At 38.8% G+C, this 19,137-nt stretch overlaps 1 protein-coding gene across 12 annotated transcripts in view; it reads left to right on the forward strand.

Moving 5' to 3' along the window:
• The first annotated feature begins 469 nt into the window (after nucleotides 1–469).
• SP100 (SP100 nuclear body protein) overlaps nucleotides 470–19,137 on the forward strand; it is a 79,016-nt gene continuing 60,348 nt past the window's right edge. For 4 of the 12 annotated variants that reach the window (XM_019628780.1, XM_019628835.1, XM_019628807.1 and 1 more), the window contains exon 1: nucleotides 474–2,764. Coding sequence is in view for 1 of the 12 variants with exons in the window: in XM_019628790.1 (XP_019484335.1) it covers nucleotides 2,733–2,764 (32 nt within the window). In the remaining 11 variants the exon portion in view is untranslated. Of the gene's footprint in view, nucleotides 2,765–19,137 lie in introns of all 12 variants that reach the window. The other 8 variants (XM_019628820.1, XM_019628842.1, XM_019628790.1 and 5 more) reach the window with 5 other exon arrangements.

Here is a 19,137-nt window from a genome sequence, read left to right on the forward strand (position 1 = left end):
AGCTCATGCTGGCTGCTGGCTACACACGGTAGCCCATGGCAACACACCTGCCATAGCCAGTGACTCAGGGCAGCCCAGCTCCAGGTCGTGCTGCTGTTCAGCATCTTAGCTGTAGAGGACAGTGTCACTGGCCCTCATATGTGGGATCCGAACCAGGGCCCTCTGGCGTCCCAAGCCAGCTCTTAACCAACATGCCACTCGGCTGGCCCTTGTTTATACTTTTAATTGCTTTAAATTACTCACTATTGAGTAAAACCAACGTGCCTGAGAGGGACCTCGTGATGAGTCCCTGCTGTGCACTCCAGGAATACAAGCCTCAGGCCCAGGAGGGCAGGTGTGAGCGAGCAGTTCTGTCTCCAGTAGGGTGGAGGAGGCAGGGCCGCCTTGGGGCTCTGGGCCAAAACGAAGCTCTCTGGGAAACAGAGGGGCTCCGAGGGGATGGGAGGGGCCCCAGTCTCCATTTTAAACCCAGGTTTCTCAGCCCAGGTCATAAGCTCATTTTGAACTGCCAAATATCAAAACTATCTCAGAACTCAATCCTTAAGTCGGTTCGCCTTTATTTAGAAGGAAATGATGGCGCTTCTATTACTACTTTTTGAGGGGTTTCAGATATCTACCATCTTGAGAGGCGAGGGGTTGTTTCAGTTTCTCTGAACAGGCAACAAAACCCAGTTCTAAGGAGGCTGCAATACCACGAATGACCACTAGAGGGGAGTGCAGGCGTAGCTGGAGCCAAGTTGGAGAGGCAAGGGCTCCTCAGCCTGCGGTGATGGGGACCCACGGGTGCTACAAAGGTGACAGCAGTAACAGATTCCTTCTTTGCTTTGTATCCACACTGTGTGCCTGGAGCTGGATGGCCATGGGAGAGAAGGTGGTTTCAGTAGGTCGCAGGGAGTGCGGTGCTGTCCAGCAGTAACCAAGGTACCGGGGAAACCAGTCCTTGTTCAGTTGTGGGTGCTGTTCGCCAGCCTCCCAGAGGTGGAGCCCAGGGCTCCCGCTGAAGGGCTATGGGTGATGGTGGCAACTGCGGGTCAGGATCGGTCGTGTGGCCCTGGGCCAGCCTCTTTCCTTCTTGGGCAGCACAAGGACTGTGGCCTTCCTCAGGGGTGTTTCTCAGGCATAGCCCCTAGACCTCCTGAAAGTGGCCCGGGTGGACTTCCCGTGCTGCCCAATGGTTCCCTTCTCTTCCTCACTCCTCACAGCCCTCACACTTGAACCTCATCCTCCTCTGCCAGATGCCTCTTCCCACCCCTTTTTCCAAGAATTCACTCCCTGCGCTGTAAAAATAATCACATTTCACCTCCAACAATCCCTCTGGCTTCTTACAAACTTGGTAAAAATCCTCAGGAGTCCACAGCTCTAGCAGTCCTCCTGAGCCCAGTCACTGAGGTTCTACTAAGGGAGACAAGAGGACTCTGCTTCACCCCAGTCCCTAAAAGCCAAAATATTGCCACCGAGTGTAGTCGAGGCAACACATGGGATAATTGCACCATGTAATTACAGGGGGTCTGATCCCTTTACCCATCTGGGGCACAGGTGGACGAGAACTCGAGGAGACAGACATATTCCCAAGTGCTTGACCCCTTTTAAGGTGTCAGCGGGCCCTCCAAAAGTGCATCCATTTCCCCCAGTTGAGTTCCAAACCGACAGACAGGCCAAAGGAGAGGCAGATGGGGTTCAAATACCAGCTTTGTTCCTGGTAAAAGCTGGAGCAGGGGCATAGCATAGGTATGCAGCAAAAAATTGATCCCTAAATCTGAACCCCAGAATTGGGCTTTGCCACAATGCCTCAGGCTGCTCCAATCAACCTCCTCCCCGCTCTCCCCACCACATATACTTGAGCTTGGAGGAGCACAGAGCCCTGGCCTCTGCAGGCGGGATGAGCCCAGGAGACCCACAAGGAGTAGACTCACCCTTCCACTGTACCCCCAATCTGAGAGCCTCCCCAAAAAGAAAGGAGGCGGCAGGGGGACCAGGCAGTGATTGCTGGGCCAACTTTTGGAGTGGGACATTGGTGAGGACCTGAGTGTCCCCCTTAGGTCCCAGGCGCCCGCTCCCTCTCCATTTCTGCACCCACAGAGGGGCTGAGGGTTTCATCCTCTGGCCCAGTGGCCAGTGCTGCTGCTGCCGCTTCCTCCTGCCCTTGAATCCTCAGGTCCAGGTCCAGGATGCTGCTGCTTCGTCTCAGAACAAACCTCTGTCCCCACAGGGCCTCCCAGGTTGGAGACTCGGCCCCACTAGTGAAGTCTGAATGGAGGCTGCTCCTGCTGAAGCTTAGGACGCCGGTCCCCTTGGTGCGTCCTCTGCTCCTTGTCCCTCCTCAGTCACTGCCTCTCCTGCTTCCCAGGTCTCCAGGCCCAGTAGCTCCGGCTACTTCCCTATTGGTGGTGTCTGCACAAACAAGGGGACTCCTGGGAGCTGGTCGTGCTCCTCCTCAGGGTCCTCCTCCCCTGGCCTCCAGGCTCTGACCATCACTCTTTGTCCTCCATTCCTGCTGCCACATCTCATGATGGCTCTGACCCACCCAGGAGCTGCAGGAGGAGGGAGACAGCGTCTGACAGCACTGGGAAAGTTACTTTCACTTTCTTTTCCTCATTTGGGTGGAGCCATTTCTGAGTTAAACGGTTCACAGACTTCCTGCTCAGGACTCGGGCCACACTGGATCCAGGCAGGGGACACGCGAGGGATCAGAGGCCTAGGCTCCAGGCCCCGGCAGGGCCCAGGCCGGGAAGATGGCCTGTGGGAGCAACCACCTCAGCACCAGGTCAGTCTCTCTCTCTTCCTTTAACTTTCTCTCTGGCCATGTTGCTGCTTTAGGGGCTGTTATTAGATACTCATCAAAACCTTAACCTTAGATAAGAACACTCGCATGCAATGTAATGAAATGCAGGAATATGTAGTGAGAAATCCGGTTTTTAAACTGCAGCAGGACAGCTGCTGGTGTGCGTCCAGCGTTCCACCCCCACATGACTCTTGTTTTACAACCACTGCTCAGCTGGCAGGACCGTCTGGAGTCCGCTGTCCTGTCTGACGGTTTGAGGCAGCGATTGTTATTTCCTGTGACCTCTGAACCTCCTCATTTCCCTCAGGCCTCCTGCACCTTCACCTAGGTTGTTTCAAAGAAGGTACTTTAGAAAACATAAAATTTAGGATAAACACATGAGTTGTTTGCAAACACTGAGGGCTGTGGTCTCATGTGTGACCTGGGGACGGGTCAGCTCCGGCCTAGTCCCATCTCTGGCCGTGGGTCTGAGTTCTCCCTGCACTGATCTGGATCAAAAGAGTAAAAGAAAGAGAAAGGATTAAGATGGGAAAGACTAGTGCAGGCTGAATGTTTTTATTTTTACTTTGATTTTGTTCTCTGGGTTATACGTCTGACAAGGAAAAGGGTAGAAATTCTTTTCTCTAGTAGTGACTCAGAAATAACATTACTTAATATGTTTAATTTAAAAACATTTTTTATTACAAAAAATTACATTTTAGATTCTTGTTCATGAAATTTCAAACAACATAAAGTATTTAGAGGGAAAAAGTCCCATTCACCACCCACACCCAGCAGCTTCCAATCCTGGTCCTGTTGAGGGTTGTGACATGGCCTTCCTTATCTTTTTCTATGCATTTACACGTATAACTTATTTTCCTAAATACACAATTTGCATCTTGTGTTTTTAAAAATGGGATTATATTCTATATGCCATTTTGCATTTTTACTTATTTTAATAGTAAGAATATCAGAGAACTTCTCACTGTAATAAACATAGATCTGCATTCTTTTTAACAGCTGCATACTACTCCATGGAATCAATATACCATAATTTTTAAACCATTCGCTCCCATTCACAGGCAGGTCATTTTCAATTGTTCACTTTTACCAACAAGCTGTGATAACAACATTCATATATTTCTCTTTTTTTTTTTTTGCATATATACAAGTATTTGTCTTAAGTCACTAACCAAAAAACTGAAATTGCTGAGGCAAAAGGTACTAATACTAACTTGTTTATAAATCTGCCAGGCTGCCTTTCTGAGTAGCTGAACCAATATATTCTTCTAACAATGAGATGAACCATCTCCCAATTCCCATTTTTGCAAAGGTGCTGGATAAAGAGAGGCACTTAGTTCATTTGTATTGTCTGATTACATGGGAGGAGAACAGTTTATTGTGTCTATTGGCCATTGAAATTGCCTCTTTTATGAATTGTTTGCTGGTTTATTTTTGGCCAATGTTATCAGTTGAGATGATTGTCCTTTCTCAGATGATAAGGGAGAGTTTGCTAAATACTCTAAAAGTTATAGATACACTTTCCTTGTCTCTTTGTTTATGGTGACTTCTAGTTTATTAAAGCTTATAAGTGAGAGTATAGACTTATGAAGGCATTGATTTTATGAGATACATGCACCCTTGTTATTATGAATAATTAAAATGCTGCTGAAAGTTACTGTGAATTCCATGCACGCTGTCTTTAACCATAGTCCTGTGTCCTTAAGGTGACAGATTCAATTCCACCTTCACTTCAGCTAAGTTTCTTCTTCCATATCTTCAAAAATGTATTATTTTTAAATTTGGGGGCAAAACTATTCTTCCATTGGAGCAGCTTTAGCCTTCAGAGCTTTATCTGTACCTAATGCTTTCATCTCTTTAAATTTTTACTTTCTGTTCACAGTGGTTGTCTCAAACCTTTCTTCTACGATGATTATTTAATTTTTAGTAGTTTTTGATTTCTTCTTATTTCCAATTGTTTTTAAGTTGATTGCATTTATTTTTGAGGGGAGGGCCTTAATTTGCTTAGACAGCTCTGCAAGCTCGACTTTAAACCACGTTTTGTTATTATATCAACCTGTTGCTTTATTTATTTAGGTTTTAGTGCAATGTAAGTGCTTTGGGGATGTCTTCTTCATCCTCTGGGTTATTCCTTTAGATTGATTCTGTCTGCAGTTTGGTTTCTGTGTTGCTTTACTTCCTTTTTCACTTTCTTGCCAAGGTTTTGCTGCCCATTTCACTATGTTTGACCTGGGCAGCTCTCCCCTCACCTCTGGTTTGCACAGTCTGCATCTGGGTGAATTATATTTCACATTTTCTGTGTTATCTGACACTGAATTGCTTCCCAGCTCATCTACAGTTTGATCTATCATTATCCTTATCAGTTTTTCAGAAGGCACCATTGTTTGGTTAACCATCCTTCTCCCCACTGACTTGCAGTGCCACCCTTTACCCAAGTGGCCATTATATGCAGGGTCTGTTTCTGTGCTCTCTCTTCTCTGCCATTGACCTATGAGGACCTCTCCTTGTGTCGTATGACACTGTCATAGTGACTATGGTTTCATATGAATTCTTGATATCAGATAGAGTAAATCTTCCCATCCTTTTCTTTTTCAAAGTGTCTTGGCCCTTTGCATCTTCACATCAGCTTGTCAGAAACCATTTTGGGATCTTGCTTGGGATTCCACTCAATCTATAGATCAATTTAAAGAATGCTGACATCTTTATACTGTTGTGTCTTCTATCTCATTAATATGGTATGTGTATGTTATTAATTAAAAATATTTTCTATTGAAACATTTTTCTCCTTAGAGGACATATACTTCTGCTAGATTTATTCATGGATACTTGATATCTTTATGTAATCAAATCTACATAATTTAAAATCAACTTTCTAGATACTTGTTACTAAGATATAGAAATAAATTGAAACTTTGCCAAATTTTAAAAAATTCTAATGATTTATACGAAGATATATATGCATATATACATATATGAATTTACACGTTATATACATAATGACAGTTTTGTTTCTTTACCTCTAATCCTTACACTTATTAGTACTTTTTCTTGCCTTACTGCGTTGGCCCGGATTTCCAGTATTAAGACGAATACAGATAGTGACAGTGATCGTCTGCGTGTTGAGCCCAATCCCACAGGGGCAGCTCCTCTCATTGCACAGGGGTGGGTGATGTTTGCTGTACGTTTCCGTTCTCAATAGAAAAACTCACACAGATTAATGAGGTTTCATAGTTGGCATGTGACATGTTCAAGGTATGAGGTGTTCTTGATCTTATTTTCTATCGTTTCTACTATTCTCTCTATCAAAGATTTTTTAAAATAAACTATTATTTTGGAATAATTTTATATTTACAGAAAAGTTGCAAAGATAGTACAGAAGTTTCTGTAACTACAACCCAGTTTCACTTCCTGTAACGTTATCCTCTTACGCTGTTGTAGGACGTTTGTCAAACCTAAAAATCCAACATTGGCACCTCACTGTTCACTAAACCACCCACATTTTTAATTTCACCAGTTCTTCCACTACAGTCCTCACTCTGTTCCAGAATTCAATCAGGGCCACATTGCCTTCAGCCATCCTGTCACCTGTTCTATCTGGTCTGTGACGGCTTCTCAGTCTTTCCTTGTTTTTCATGACCTTGGTAATTTGAAGAGTACTGTTCAGGCATTTTGTAGAATGTCTTTCAATTTGGGTTCATCTTGATGTTTTTCTCATAATTAGACTGGGGTTATGGATTTTATGAAAGAATACTACAGGGGTGAAGTCCCCTCTCATCACATCATATCAGGGGAGATGTCAACCTGACTTGTAACCATGGCTGTTGTCCTTGAGCGTTTGGTTAAAGTGGTGTTTGTAGGCTTCTCCACTATAAAATCACTATTTTTCCCTTTCCATACCCTATTCACAAAGGTTATTTGGCTGTTTTTTCATTCGTTTGGGTTTTTTTCACTGTGTACTCACTTATATTTGAAAAACATTATTTATGGGTGAAATTTAGACCTGCAGTGAAGGCACTAGCTTTTGGCAAAGATTTCTGTTTACAAAAATCAAGGTGCCTGAGGGCACAGTCCATCAGGGAACATTTTAAAACATGGTCAGGGTGTGAGAGAACCTGGAGCCACACAGGTGTGTGACTGGGAATGCGATTATAGGCCAGCATAATCCCCTCCCCTTTATTCTCATTGTGAAGATGTGATGGTCATGGTCTGGACTTCCGTTAGAAACTCCATGCCATGTGGACTCCAGACTTTGTTTCTGTCCCTTTCACATGTTGATGTTGTCAAACCTGAGCATTTGGTTCTCTGGGATCTGCAAATGCCCTGAAGCCAAAAGCGGCTTCTGTGCAGTCAGAATTTCCTGGTTTCTCCTTCCCTTTTACTCTTTCATAATAAATCCTTTACAGTGTTTTCATCCCTTCAGTGATTTATAACACTTAGATGCTTTTTCCAACTTTTAAGTTTCTTCAACAGAAAGCAATATTGCATGTGGGGATTGACGGATATTGAGATTTTTTTTAATTCTGCCCCCACCACACCAGAAATTTAGGGTGATTGATTGATCAGCTGTCATTTTTCAAAGTTTATAGCTTGAGGTTTGGTTGCAGCTCTGACTACTTCTAATATTTTTCTGTTAGCAGTTATACAGTAATGAGTCCAGGTGTTTTTGTTTTTTTATTGTTTTTGTTTTGCTGTTGGCGTTTTCAGAGTTTCTTGAATTTGTGAGTTGATGTCTTTTATTCATTTTGTAAAATCCTTAGCCATTATCTCTTCAAAAATTTTTTCTGCCATCCCCCAAAATGAGACCTTTTGGCTGTTTCTCACAAATTCCTTATATGCTTTTCTGGATTTTTCCATTTTTAAAATTTCTGTACTTGGATATTTTCTATAGATTTGTATGTCTTCTAGTTAGCTAATCACTAATTTTGTCTCTTTTCTGTATCCAATCTTCTGCTAAATCCCTCCACTGAGTTTAATTTAAGAAATTGTAATTTGCAGGTCTAAAATGTCATTTGATTATTTTTTTGTGGCTTTCAGTTCTCTTATGGAATTGTTCAACTTACTATTTTTTTCCATCTTTTCATCCATTTTCTTATGCATTATAATCATAATTTTTCTGTGCTCACTCCAACCTCTGGATCATCTGTGTATCTGTATCTATTATGTATTTTTTTTCTCTTGGTTTCATCCTGTAGTCCAATCTTTTGACATTATTTTTGCTTAAGTGCCAGGAATTGTTTACATAAGACACAGAGCCTCCTGATGTTGTCATCTTCCACATGAGAGTGTCCCCCTTTCCTCTGCTAGGCACGTAAAGTAATGAGGTGGATCACCTGAAGCAAATTCGGACATAAAAAGACTCAAGATGGGTGTGCATTTTCTGATAAGATGTAATATACCTCTGGTTTGTCCTGATCCCAGATGAGGACATCCAGGGCTTTCAATTGATAGACTGAACTCAAGTTTTTCCTGCTTTTCAAAGGTTTTGTCATATTTTTAGCTTCTTGCTTCATGAAGCTTTAGAACTAAGAAAAGTTTTCAAGAAAACCAACCAAGTTTTTTTTATTTCCTTGAAGTGTCTAATTTTGCCCTCCAACCACACATGATCATCAAAAGTTCTGTTAGTTCTTTGTCCCCTAACCATGGCCCTGTCTCTCTGACAAATCCAGATTCTCAGTTTCTAGTTGTGTCCAGAATTAACATGTGCTCTCAGGGGACAAAATGACTTCAGATTCTGTAGCCATAATTATCATTGCCATTTCTGAATGGTTAGCCTGCAGATAATTCTGCTCTGCTTTTCAGAGACTTTTGACTTGGTTTCTCCAGCTTCTTGGCCCGGTAAACTCTACCAAGTATCGTGATGGGGAAAGTGACTGTGTGTTGGCGCCCCTCACCTCCAGCCCTGCATGACCATCACAAGCTGTTCTGTCTTCCTTGATCCCAGCAGAACTCCTTGGCCTTGGCCAAGCCCGGAGTCTCAGCCTCTGCTCCCAGAATCAGCAAATACCCGCCAGAAAAAAGAACAAATAGAACCGCAGCTCCCAAAGTTCTCCTGTCTGAAGAATCTTAAGTCTTTGGAGTCTGTGTTTGTTCTATAACTCTAATCCCTTTTCAAATAGTTTTTTTGGTATCCTATCCAGCAATTCTAATTGGTATACACGGATTTCTGGACTGCTTCAAACTATTCCAGCCCACCCTATGATGAATTTTGGATAGATGACTTATATACACACCAAGCGTGATTACTCTTTCGTCATTTCACTTTTCCACTTTACTCAAAAATCACATTCTAAACAAATTTTATGTACTCCACTTCACTAATGTTATCTTCCTTGTGTCTTGTTTAAGAATGTCTTTCATATGCTCAGAATTATAATGATATTCTCCTATGTATTATTTTCATACGTTATTCATTAATTCCCAAATATTTCCCAACATCCTGTCCCGGCCTTTGATGAGGGGCTGGAATATAATGTTAAGACAAGCAGACTTATCCCTCTACCCTAATAGAGATGACACTCTGTGAGAAAAACAAACAATAAACAGATGCATAAATAAATACATAATTGAATGGCTGAAAGCAGTAAGCATATGAAGAAAAAGAAAACCTATTGGGTCCATGGATAGAGTGTAATGGAATTGAGTGCTGCTTTAGACAGGAGGCCCCCGGAGGAGGGCTTTCTAAGAAGCTAATATTTGATGAGAGTCCTGAATCAATGGAGGAAAAGCACCATGCAAATTTCTGAAGACAGGTTCTAAGCAGAGGCAGCAGCCAATGAAAGGTCAGGAATAATAACCTGCCTGGAATGTCTGAAGAAAGCTAGAAGGTTAAAGCACCAAAGAGCAGCTATCTAGAATACGCTTTCTGTTTCTGTGTTTTCTTGACAACCTTCTATAATTTTTTCTTTGGAATCTATTATCTATGGAATTTTCTCAGATCATTCGTTTCTTCTTGTGATTTTTAAATTTCTGCCACCACATTTTTAATTTCTAAAAACTCTTTTTATAAGTTGTTTCTTTTTTATACCATCATCATTTTTTTAATGACTCCAATATTTTCTGTCTACTATGGAAGATGATAATTTTTTTAATTCCATGTGTTTCTTCCAATGTTCTTTTAAGAATTCATTTCCCCCCAGCTCCTGCCCCATTATTTGTTTGTTCTCAAAGATTTCATCAGGCATCCACTTGGTGTCCTTCCACATTTAGGAGAGAGACATGAACACCAAATTAGCACTCTGTGGAAGGGATACCCCTCATTGACAGGGGAACTTCATTTTGCCAGTTTTCACCTCCCAACCTGTCTTCTGAAGTAGTGGTGCCTCTGATTCCTGAACCCTCTCACAATTCAGAAACCTAAATTGACTTGCCTCTTGCTAGTTTCCTCCCATGTAAGTAATTATATTTTTTAAGATTTATTGAGATATAATTGATATAGAAAAAATTGTACACATTTAGTGTATACATCTTCATGGGTTTGGACATATCCATACATCCACGATACCGTCACCACAGCCAAGGTACTAACCAGAACCATCACCTCCCAAAACTTTTTCATGTTTGTTAACTATAAGTGCTATGGTTTACAGGTCTCTAGAACTTATTCATCTTTCATAACAGAAACTTTATACCCATTGGAAAACAATTCCTCACGTCCCCCTCCCCAAGCCCTGGCAACCACCATTCTATTCTCTACTTCTATTGTATAAATTTGATTGTTTCTGATACCTCATGTAAGTGGAATCATGCTGTATTTATCCTTCTGTGACTCGTTTATTTCACTTAGCAGTGTCCTCTAGGTTCATCCATGTTGTTGCAAATGCCAAGATGTCCTTTTTTTTAATGCTGAATCATATTTCATTGTAAGTATATTCCACATTTTCTTTATCCATTCATCTGTCAATGAACATTTGGGTTGTTTCCATATCTGGGTAATTGTGATAAAGCTGAAGTGAAAATGGAGGTGCAGACATCTCTTCCAGATTCTGATTTCAATTCTTATAATTAAATATCCTGAAGTGGGCATGCTGTATCATATAGTGGTTCTATCTTTAATATTTTGAGGAATCTTCATACTGTTTTCCATAGTACTGCACTTCTTTTTTCTTCTAACAGGGTACAAGGATTTCAATTTCTCCACATCCCTTGCCAACACTTGTTATATATAGAGATATATTTTTATGAAAGCCACCCTAAGAAGTGTAAGGTGATATCTTAGTGTGGTTGGTTTTGATCTGCATTTTCCTCATGATTCGTGATGCTAAACACCTTCTCACCCAGTAGTAATGTATATATCTTCTTCAAGAAATGTCTATTCAAGTCCTTTGCCAATTTTTTAAATCGAGTTTTCTTTTTCTTTTTTTTTCTTTTTTTTTTTTTCTTTGCTGTTGAGTTGTAGGAGATTTCTACATATTCTGGACATTAACTCCTTATCAAATAGATACTTTGCAAATGTTTTTTTCCTATTCCATAAGGTGCCTTTTTACTGTTGATAGTTTCCTTTGCTATGCAAAAGCTTTTTAGTTTGATATAGTCCCACTTGTCTATTTTTGGTTTTGTTGCCTGTGCTTTTGGTGTCAAATCCATGAAATTATTACAAAGAACAATGTCAAGAAGCTTTACAATGTCAGGTTGTTGGGTTTTTCTAATATGTTTAAAATAAACTTTACATTTTAGAGCAGTTTAGTTTCACAGCAAACTTGAGTAGAAAGCAGACACTTCCCCTATATTTGTCTCCCACTAAGATGCACAACCTACTCCACTGCCAACAGCCCCCACCAGAATGATGCATTTATTACAATTATGAGCCTACACTGACACACCATTATTACCCCAATTTCCTAGATTACATTAGGGTTCACGCTTGTACATTCTACAGGTTTGGACAAATGTATAATGGCATGTATCAATTATAGTATCATACAAAGTAGTTTTTCTGCTCTAAAAATCCTCTGTGCTCTGCCTATTCATATCTCCTCCTAACCCCTGGCAATCGCTGACCTTTTTATTGTCTCCATAATTTTGCTTTTTCTATAATGCCATATGGTTGGAATCAAATAGATGCAACCTTTTCAGTTTGGTTTCTTTCACTTAGTAAATGCATATAAGTTTCCTCCATGTCTTTTCATGGCTTGATAGCTCATTTCTTTTTGGCACTGAGTACTATTCCATTGTCTGAATGTACCACAGTTTATTTATCCAGTCACCTTTTAGAGGACATCTTGGTTGCTTCCAAGTTCTGGCAGTTATGAATAAAGCTGCTATAACCACTCATGCCTGGGTGTTTGTGTGGACATAATTTTTCAATTCCCTTTGGTAAATACCAAAGAGCACAATCCCTGGATCATATGGTAAGAGTTTAATTTTTTTAATTTATAGATTTTTAAATTTAGATATAATTGGTATATAACATATCAGTTTCAGGTGGACAACATTAATATTTACATATATTGCAAAATTATCACCACAATGAGTTTGGTTAACATCCGTCACCATACATAATTATAAAAAGATGTTTTCCTGTGATGAAAACTTTTACAATCTACTCTCTTAGCAATTTTCAAATACACTTATACAATACAGTATTATTAACTCTAGTTCCCATGCCATGTATTGCATTAGTTGCAGTAATTACATTTAAGTCCTTAATCTATCTTGAGTTGATTTTTATATATGATATAAGACAGGGGTCCAATCAAGTTTCTTAGTCCTTTATTCTGTGAAATTGGCTATCACTTAAAAATTCGTATCTCATCTTCTGAAATGTTTGCTGGACATCTGGTGTTTGATGTCCTTTTCTTCCCTGTTCTCTTGTCCTTGCTGCTTTCTGCAGTAACTCTCTGACAGGGGATTTATTGAGGTGTCAGAGGGAACACAGGCCAATGTGGGTGTGTTCAATTTGCCAGATTTAACCAAAAGCATAGATAGATTTTCTAAAGTGACTTTTCCTGGAATTCTTGAGATACTTGGTCATAAGCATTACTTTTTCATCTACTCTTGGACTGGACTCACTAATATTATATTAGGGGATTTAACCTCATGTATTTATAAGCAATTTTTATTAATCTTGAATTTATCTGGTTTTGATAGCAGAAATATAGTAGCCTCATGATGACTTGAGGTGATTTGAAAATCTTTTAAATAAATTGGAATGGATATTTAATACGAACATTTTCTGTTCCCTGAAGTATTGCTGGAAGTTGTCTATAAAACTGTTTGAAACTGATATTTGGGGGTGTGGGAGAGAGCAGGGTTAGGATGGGGCTGGAAGTACATTATACATTTCTTCTATTTAGCTCTGTTTAGTTCTTCTGTTGACTCTCAGGTTGTTGGTTTTTTTTAATTCAAGTTTATGGTAGTGACAATTGTTAGCAAAGTTACATAGATTTCAGGTGTACAGTTCTGTAATACATCGTCTATATATCACATTGTGTGTTCACCACCCAGAGTCAGTTCTCCTTCCATCACCATGTATTTAATCCCTTTTACCCTCATCTTCCCCCCCCCTCCCCCCTTACCCTCTGGTAATCACTAAACTATTGTCTGTGTCTATGAGTTTTGTTTCTTCATTTGTTTTTCTTGTTCTTTGTTGTTTTCAGTTTTATATCCCACATATCAGTGAAATCATATGGTTCTCTACTTTTTCTGTCTGACTTATTTCGCTTAGCATTATAATCTCAAGATCCATCCATGTTGTTGCAAATGGCACTATTTCATTTTTTCTTATGGCAGAATAGTATTCCATTGCATCAATAAACCATAACTTCTTTATCCAATCATCTATCGAAGGACACTTTGGTTGTTTCCATGTCTTGGCCATCATAAAAAAAGCTGCAGTGAACATTAGAGTACATATACATCTTTATGGATAAATGTTTTCAGATTTTGGGGATAGATACCCAAGAGAGGAATTGTTGGGTCAACTCTCAGTTTTGATCATACACATTTTCCTAAAAAGTAACCATTTTTCATCGATTGTCATACTTATTGGTAGAAAATTAGATTTCGCCAAAGAGGACATATAAGGACTTCTTTTATAAAGTTTTAATCTTCTCCTTAACTGGAGACTTATTCTTTTTCTTATTCCTAGCATTGTTCATTTATGTCTTTTCTTTTATTCTGTTGATCAAACTTTCCATTTTGTTGTTCTCTTCCAAGAACCACCTTTTGGTTGTATTGATTCATTACTCTTATTTTTTTGTTCAAGGTTTAATTATATCCTGCTTTTCTTTATTATATTTATAATATTTTTTTTCTTTCTTAATTCTTCTCATCAACTTCCTGGGGGAGGAGGGATTACCTTGATTTCTTTCTTTAGTAGCTTGATTTAAAACTTAATTTAATTTTCAATGCTTCTTGTTTTCTAATAAATGAATTTTAGGCCATGAATGTTTACCTCTGTGCCACTTTGGTTATGTTTGTTGTTTTTATATGTAATGTTTTATTGGTGTTTATTTCTTCATCATCTGTAATTTCCATTTTGATTTGCTCTTTAAACTAAGGACTGTTTAAAAAAAAGCTCTGAAAACTTCTCAGTGGATCAATTGGGGAGGTCTTCCTTTGTCCTGGTTCTTTATTCTGATCTTATCACATGTGGTTAGAAAATGTTTTCCTTAAGATTTTTTCATTTGAGGGTCTATAGTTATTTCTTATGTGGCCTAATGAATGTCATTTTTGAGGCTTCTTCATGTTTGAAAGACAGTATAATGTAGTGATTAATAGTGTGCCATCTAATGCCAGTCAAGAGGGAGGGGAGAAGGTGAACGTGTAGGTAGGAAGGTTGGTGAGGGGGTGTTCTGAACTTCAGTTCTGCTACTGCATAGCTGTAAAATATTTCCCTTTAATATTTTAAAGATATTTTCTTATAGATCATGACTTCTACCATACGATCTGGTAGAGTATACATTTTGTCAGTATGAAATAACCTTCTGCAGTCTTTCTAATACTTTTCAACCTAAATTCTATTTGTTTCTGATGTTAATTTTGCTACAGGGCACTCTTTTTTAAAATTTTTTTATTGGGAAACAGCCATGATCACCAATTACACAGTGCCCTCATGCCACAATGGCATAGTTGACTCTTCCTGGGAGGGCACAGCCCACAAGTGGCCCATGCGGAGATCGAACCGGCATCCTTGGCGCCATCAACACCATACTCCAACCAACCAAACTAACCACTCACCCCCAAACAGGACACTCTTTACTTTGCATTTGTTTAGTATGTCTTTTCAAGTCTCTTTCCACCTGTTTTATTTTTGATATGTTCCTCATAAATAGAATAAATATAGTAAAAAAATTTTTCCTATCCAATATACATATTTCTATATTTTATCAGCTTATGTCATTAAAATTTATTTTGATCACTAGTATATTTGTATTTATCTTAGTTATCTTAGTTCTTCTTTAATATTTACAAGAATTTCTTGTTCTCCTACCCTCTTTCTTACCTGTTTTTGGATTGGGTGCATTTCTTTTGCTCCATATTTTTTCCTTTGATACAATTGGAAATAATACTTTCTTCTTTTTTTCAGTTGAAACTGGATTTTTAATGAACATTCCTAGGTTTATATTGTTCTTTCAGTGTCTGGAGTCATTTGGTATCTTTTCCTAAGCTAAAATTGGCATTTGATTTTATTCCTCTCCTGCCTCTTTCTATTCCCTCCATAAACTATTTGAGTCCTTGTGGTCTGAAAATATTTTTATTTTATTTTCATACATGAATGAATATGTGGGTGTGTTTACAATTAAGGTTTAAAATGATTTTTCAGTTAAAATTTTGGATACTTGTTTTCATTGTCTTCCTACATGCATTGTCACATATAAAAATTCTAGTTTCCATCAGATTTTCATTCCTTGTAGGTAGTTGCATTTATTTTCTGGAAACTTTATAATTTGTTTGTAATCCTTGATGTTCTAGTCTTTCACGATAATATACCTAGGTGTGGGTTTTAAATATTCACTCTGTATACTTGATGGGCCTTTTTAATCTAAGGTTCTAGTTTCTGTTCTAAGAAATGTTTTTCCTCCTTTTATTTGATTTCTTTGTTCTCATTCTTTCTCTTCTCCCCTTCTGGAATTCCCTTTGTCAGAATGTTGAAACATCAGATTATGCAGCATATCTTATTTTTTAATATTCTCCATATATTCTTTTTTCTTGCATTCCAGAAAGAAACATGGCTATCTTTTCTTCAACTTAGTCTGTTCAGCTATTACCATGCCTATCTTTATTTTTAATAGTTTTAATGAGATATTATTTACAAAAGTTCACCTGTTTTAAGTGTACAATTCAATGACTTTGAATAAATTTATAGAATTCTGCAGCCATCACCATAATTCAAGTTTAGAACATTGTCATCACCCCAAAAAGTTCACTCATAGCTATTTGTAGCCAATCCATATTCCTATCCCCTGGACCCAGGTAACCACTAATCTACTTTATTTCTTTGCAGATTTCCTTTCTTCTGGAATTTAATATAGATAGAATCATACATTGTTTTGTCTTTTGAATCTAGCTCCTCTTACTGAGCATAATATTTTTGAGTTTCATTCATGCTGTAGCATGTATTAATATTTCATTCCTTTCTATTGCTAAATACTACTACATTGGCTGAATCAACCACATTTTATTTATTCATTTAGCCGTTGATGGACTTTTGGATTGTTTCCACTTTTTGACTGTTATGAAAAATACTGCCATGAATATTTGCGTACAAGTCTTTGTGTGGACATGTTTTCATTTCTCTGTAGATATCTAGGAATGAAATCACTGGGTCATATGTTGAACGTTTTTAAAACTTTCTTAAAGTGTTTCCAAAGGACCATTTTCTATCCCCACCAGCATGTATAAAGATTCCAGTTTTTCCACAGTCTTGCTAACACTTGTTATTTTATGTCTTTGATTTTAGCCAATGCACTACATATGCATTGGTATCTCATTTTGGTTTTAATTTGTTTTTTTCCTAGTGACTAATGATGTTAAGCATCTTTTCATGTGTTTATTACCTTCCATATATCTCTTTGAAGAAATAACTATTAAAATCTATTAAAATCAGTCTATCGTTTAAAAAAAAATTGGGGAATTGAGGAGGGGAACCAGCCAAGTTATTGTTCTTCAGTCTTAGTTGTGGAGGGTGCCAGTCGCCATCTGGCTGCCTGTCACCAGCTCATGGCCTCTAAGCTCAAGGTGCTGTTTTACAATCTTAGTTGTGGGTGGGTGTAGACACCATCCCATGCGGGAGTCAAACCAGCAGCCTTGTTGTTAAGAGCGCATGCTCTATCCACTGAGCCATCCTGCCACCTGTTGGCAGCTCAGCGGGAGCTCAGCTCAGGGGCAGCGTTACTGGCCCATGTGGGAATCCAACTGGCGGCCCTGTTGCTCAGAGCTCGCGCTCTTAAGCTAACTCTTAACCAACTGAGCCACTCAACTGGCCCAAAAGCAACCTATCTTTTTTTTTTTTTAAAGATTTTATTGGGGAATTAGGGGAGGGGAACAGACAAGTTGCTGTCCTTTTGTTCTTCAGTCTTGTTGTGGAGGACAGGACGTCGCTTCACTGGCCCATGTTGGTATTATCATTGCGCTCTTCCCGGCTGAGGCAGATCAGTCGCTGGCCTCTGGACAGCAGCTCACACTGGCTGCTGACCACTCATGCTGGCTGCTGTCCACTCACGGTAGCTTATGGCAGCCCACTGCAGCCCCCCTGCAGCCTACGCCGTCGCCAGTGACTCATGGCAGCCCAGCTCCAGGTTGAGCTGTTGTTCAGCATCTTAGCTGTGGAGGGCAGTGTCACTGGCCCTCATATGTGGGATCCGAACCGGGGCCCTCAACCAACGCGCCACTCAGCCGGCCCCTCTTGTATTTTCTTATTGGTGACTTTTGAAGCACAAATGATTTAAATTTTTGTTAAATTCAAATTTATCCTTTTATGGATCATTCTTTTGATGTTGTGGCTACCTTTTCTGTCTAACCCAAGGTAGAAAAGATTTTCTTCTATATAGTCTTTGAAAAGTTTTATCATTTTCACTGTTACACAGGACGCTACATAATTTGTGGAAGCCCATTAAAAATGAAAGTGGGGGAACCCTTGTTCACAAATCAGTAAGAATTTCAAAATCATGAAAGCAGAACATTAAAGCAAGCACAGGGTCTCTTTGACTGCATAGAACAGGATGCGTACCCACGAAGCTGTCCCAGCTCTTGCATTTCGGTCCTTGATCCCTGTTGAGTTGATTTTAGTGTATGGTATGAGGTAAGGGCATAAATTAATATTTTATCCAAATATGCTTTTTGAAAGTCTAGTTTTTCCTCATTCAATTTCCTTGGCAATTTTGTTGAAAATCTATTGACCAAAAACATAATGGTTTATTTCTTCACTCTCTATTCTGTTTCATTGATCCATCTATCTATTTTAATGCCAGTGTTATGACTATCTTGATTAATGTAGTTTTATAGTAATTATTGAAATCAGGAAGCATTAAGTCCTGCAACTTGGTCCCTCAAGATTGTTTTGGCTATTCTGTGTCCTTTGTATTTCCACATAAAATTTGAAGTCAGCTCATCAATTTCTGCAAAAAGGCCCTCTGGTATTTCGATAAGAACTGCACTGAATCTATAGATCAATTAGGGGAGAATTGCCACTTAAATGTATTGTTTTCCAATCCACGAACATGGAATGTTTCTATTTATTTAGCACTTTAATTTTTCTTAGGAATATTTAGTCATTTTCAGCATATAAGATTTGAATTCCGTTTGTTAAATTTATTCCTAAATATGTTATTCTTTTGCCTACTTTTTTTTAACTTGAAAACTTAGTTTCTAAATTTTGAAATTTCCCAGTTAATTGTTTTATAGAAATAATATTATCTCATAAGCTGTGGGATATTAAATATATTTATTCTAAAGTCTTATTTCTATTTCTTCTGATGTTATTAAAAATGATAAAGAAGAATCTAAAGGGACCGAGGTGAAACCCTGATACACTTCACTAAGCTAGCATTAACAGCCTGATATATAGTATTCCATGCCCTTCCCAATATTAGTTCCAAACTTTACACACACATAAAATATTGTTATGTTTGATTTGTATAAAAACGGGATCGTAACACATTAATCTGAAACTGATATTTTTATTGATCAATTGAACTGTGCCCTACCATCCAAATTTCTAGAAATAAATAGCTATGTACTATGCCAGCAGTATGGATTTACTGTAATTTACTCAACCATTCAGCCAAATGGACAATGAGATTGTTTTCAGATTTGGAAGTCAGTATTATTTATTATTGTTATATTCTTCTACAAAAAATGCTTATGGCCATCTAACCAACAAATATTTATTATTGCCTTGTGTGTATCAGATACTC

Source organism: Hipposideros armiger, unplaced genomic scaffold, assembly GCF_001890085.2.
Source record: "Hipposideros armiger isolate ML-2016 unplaced genomic scaffold, ASM189008v1 scaffold_17, whole genome shotgun sequence".
Taxonomy (NCBI): domain Eukaryota; kingdom Metazoa; phylum Chordata; class Mammalia; order Chiroptera; family Hipposideridae; genus Hipposideros; species Hipposideros armiger.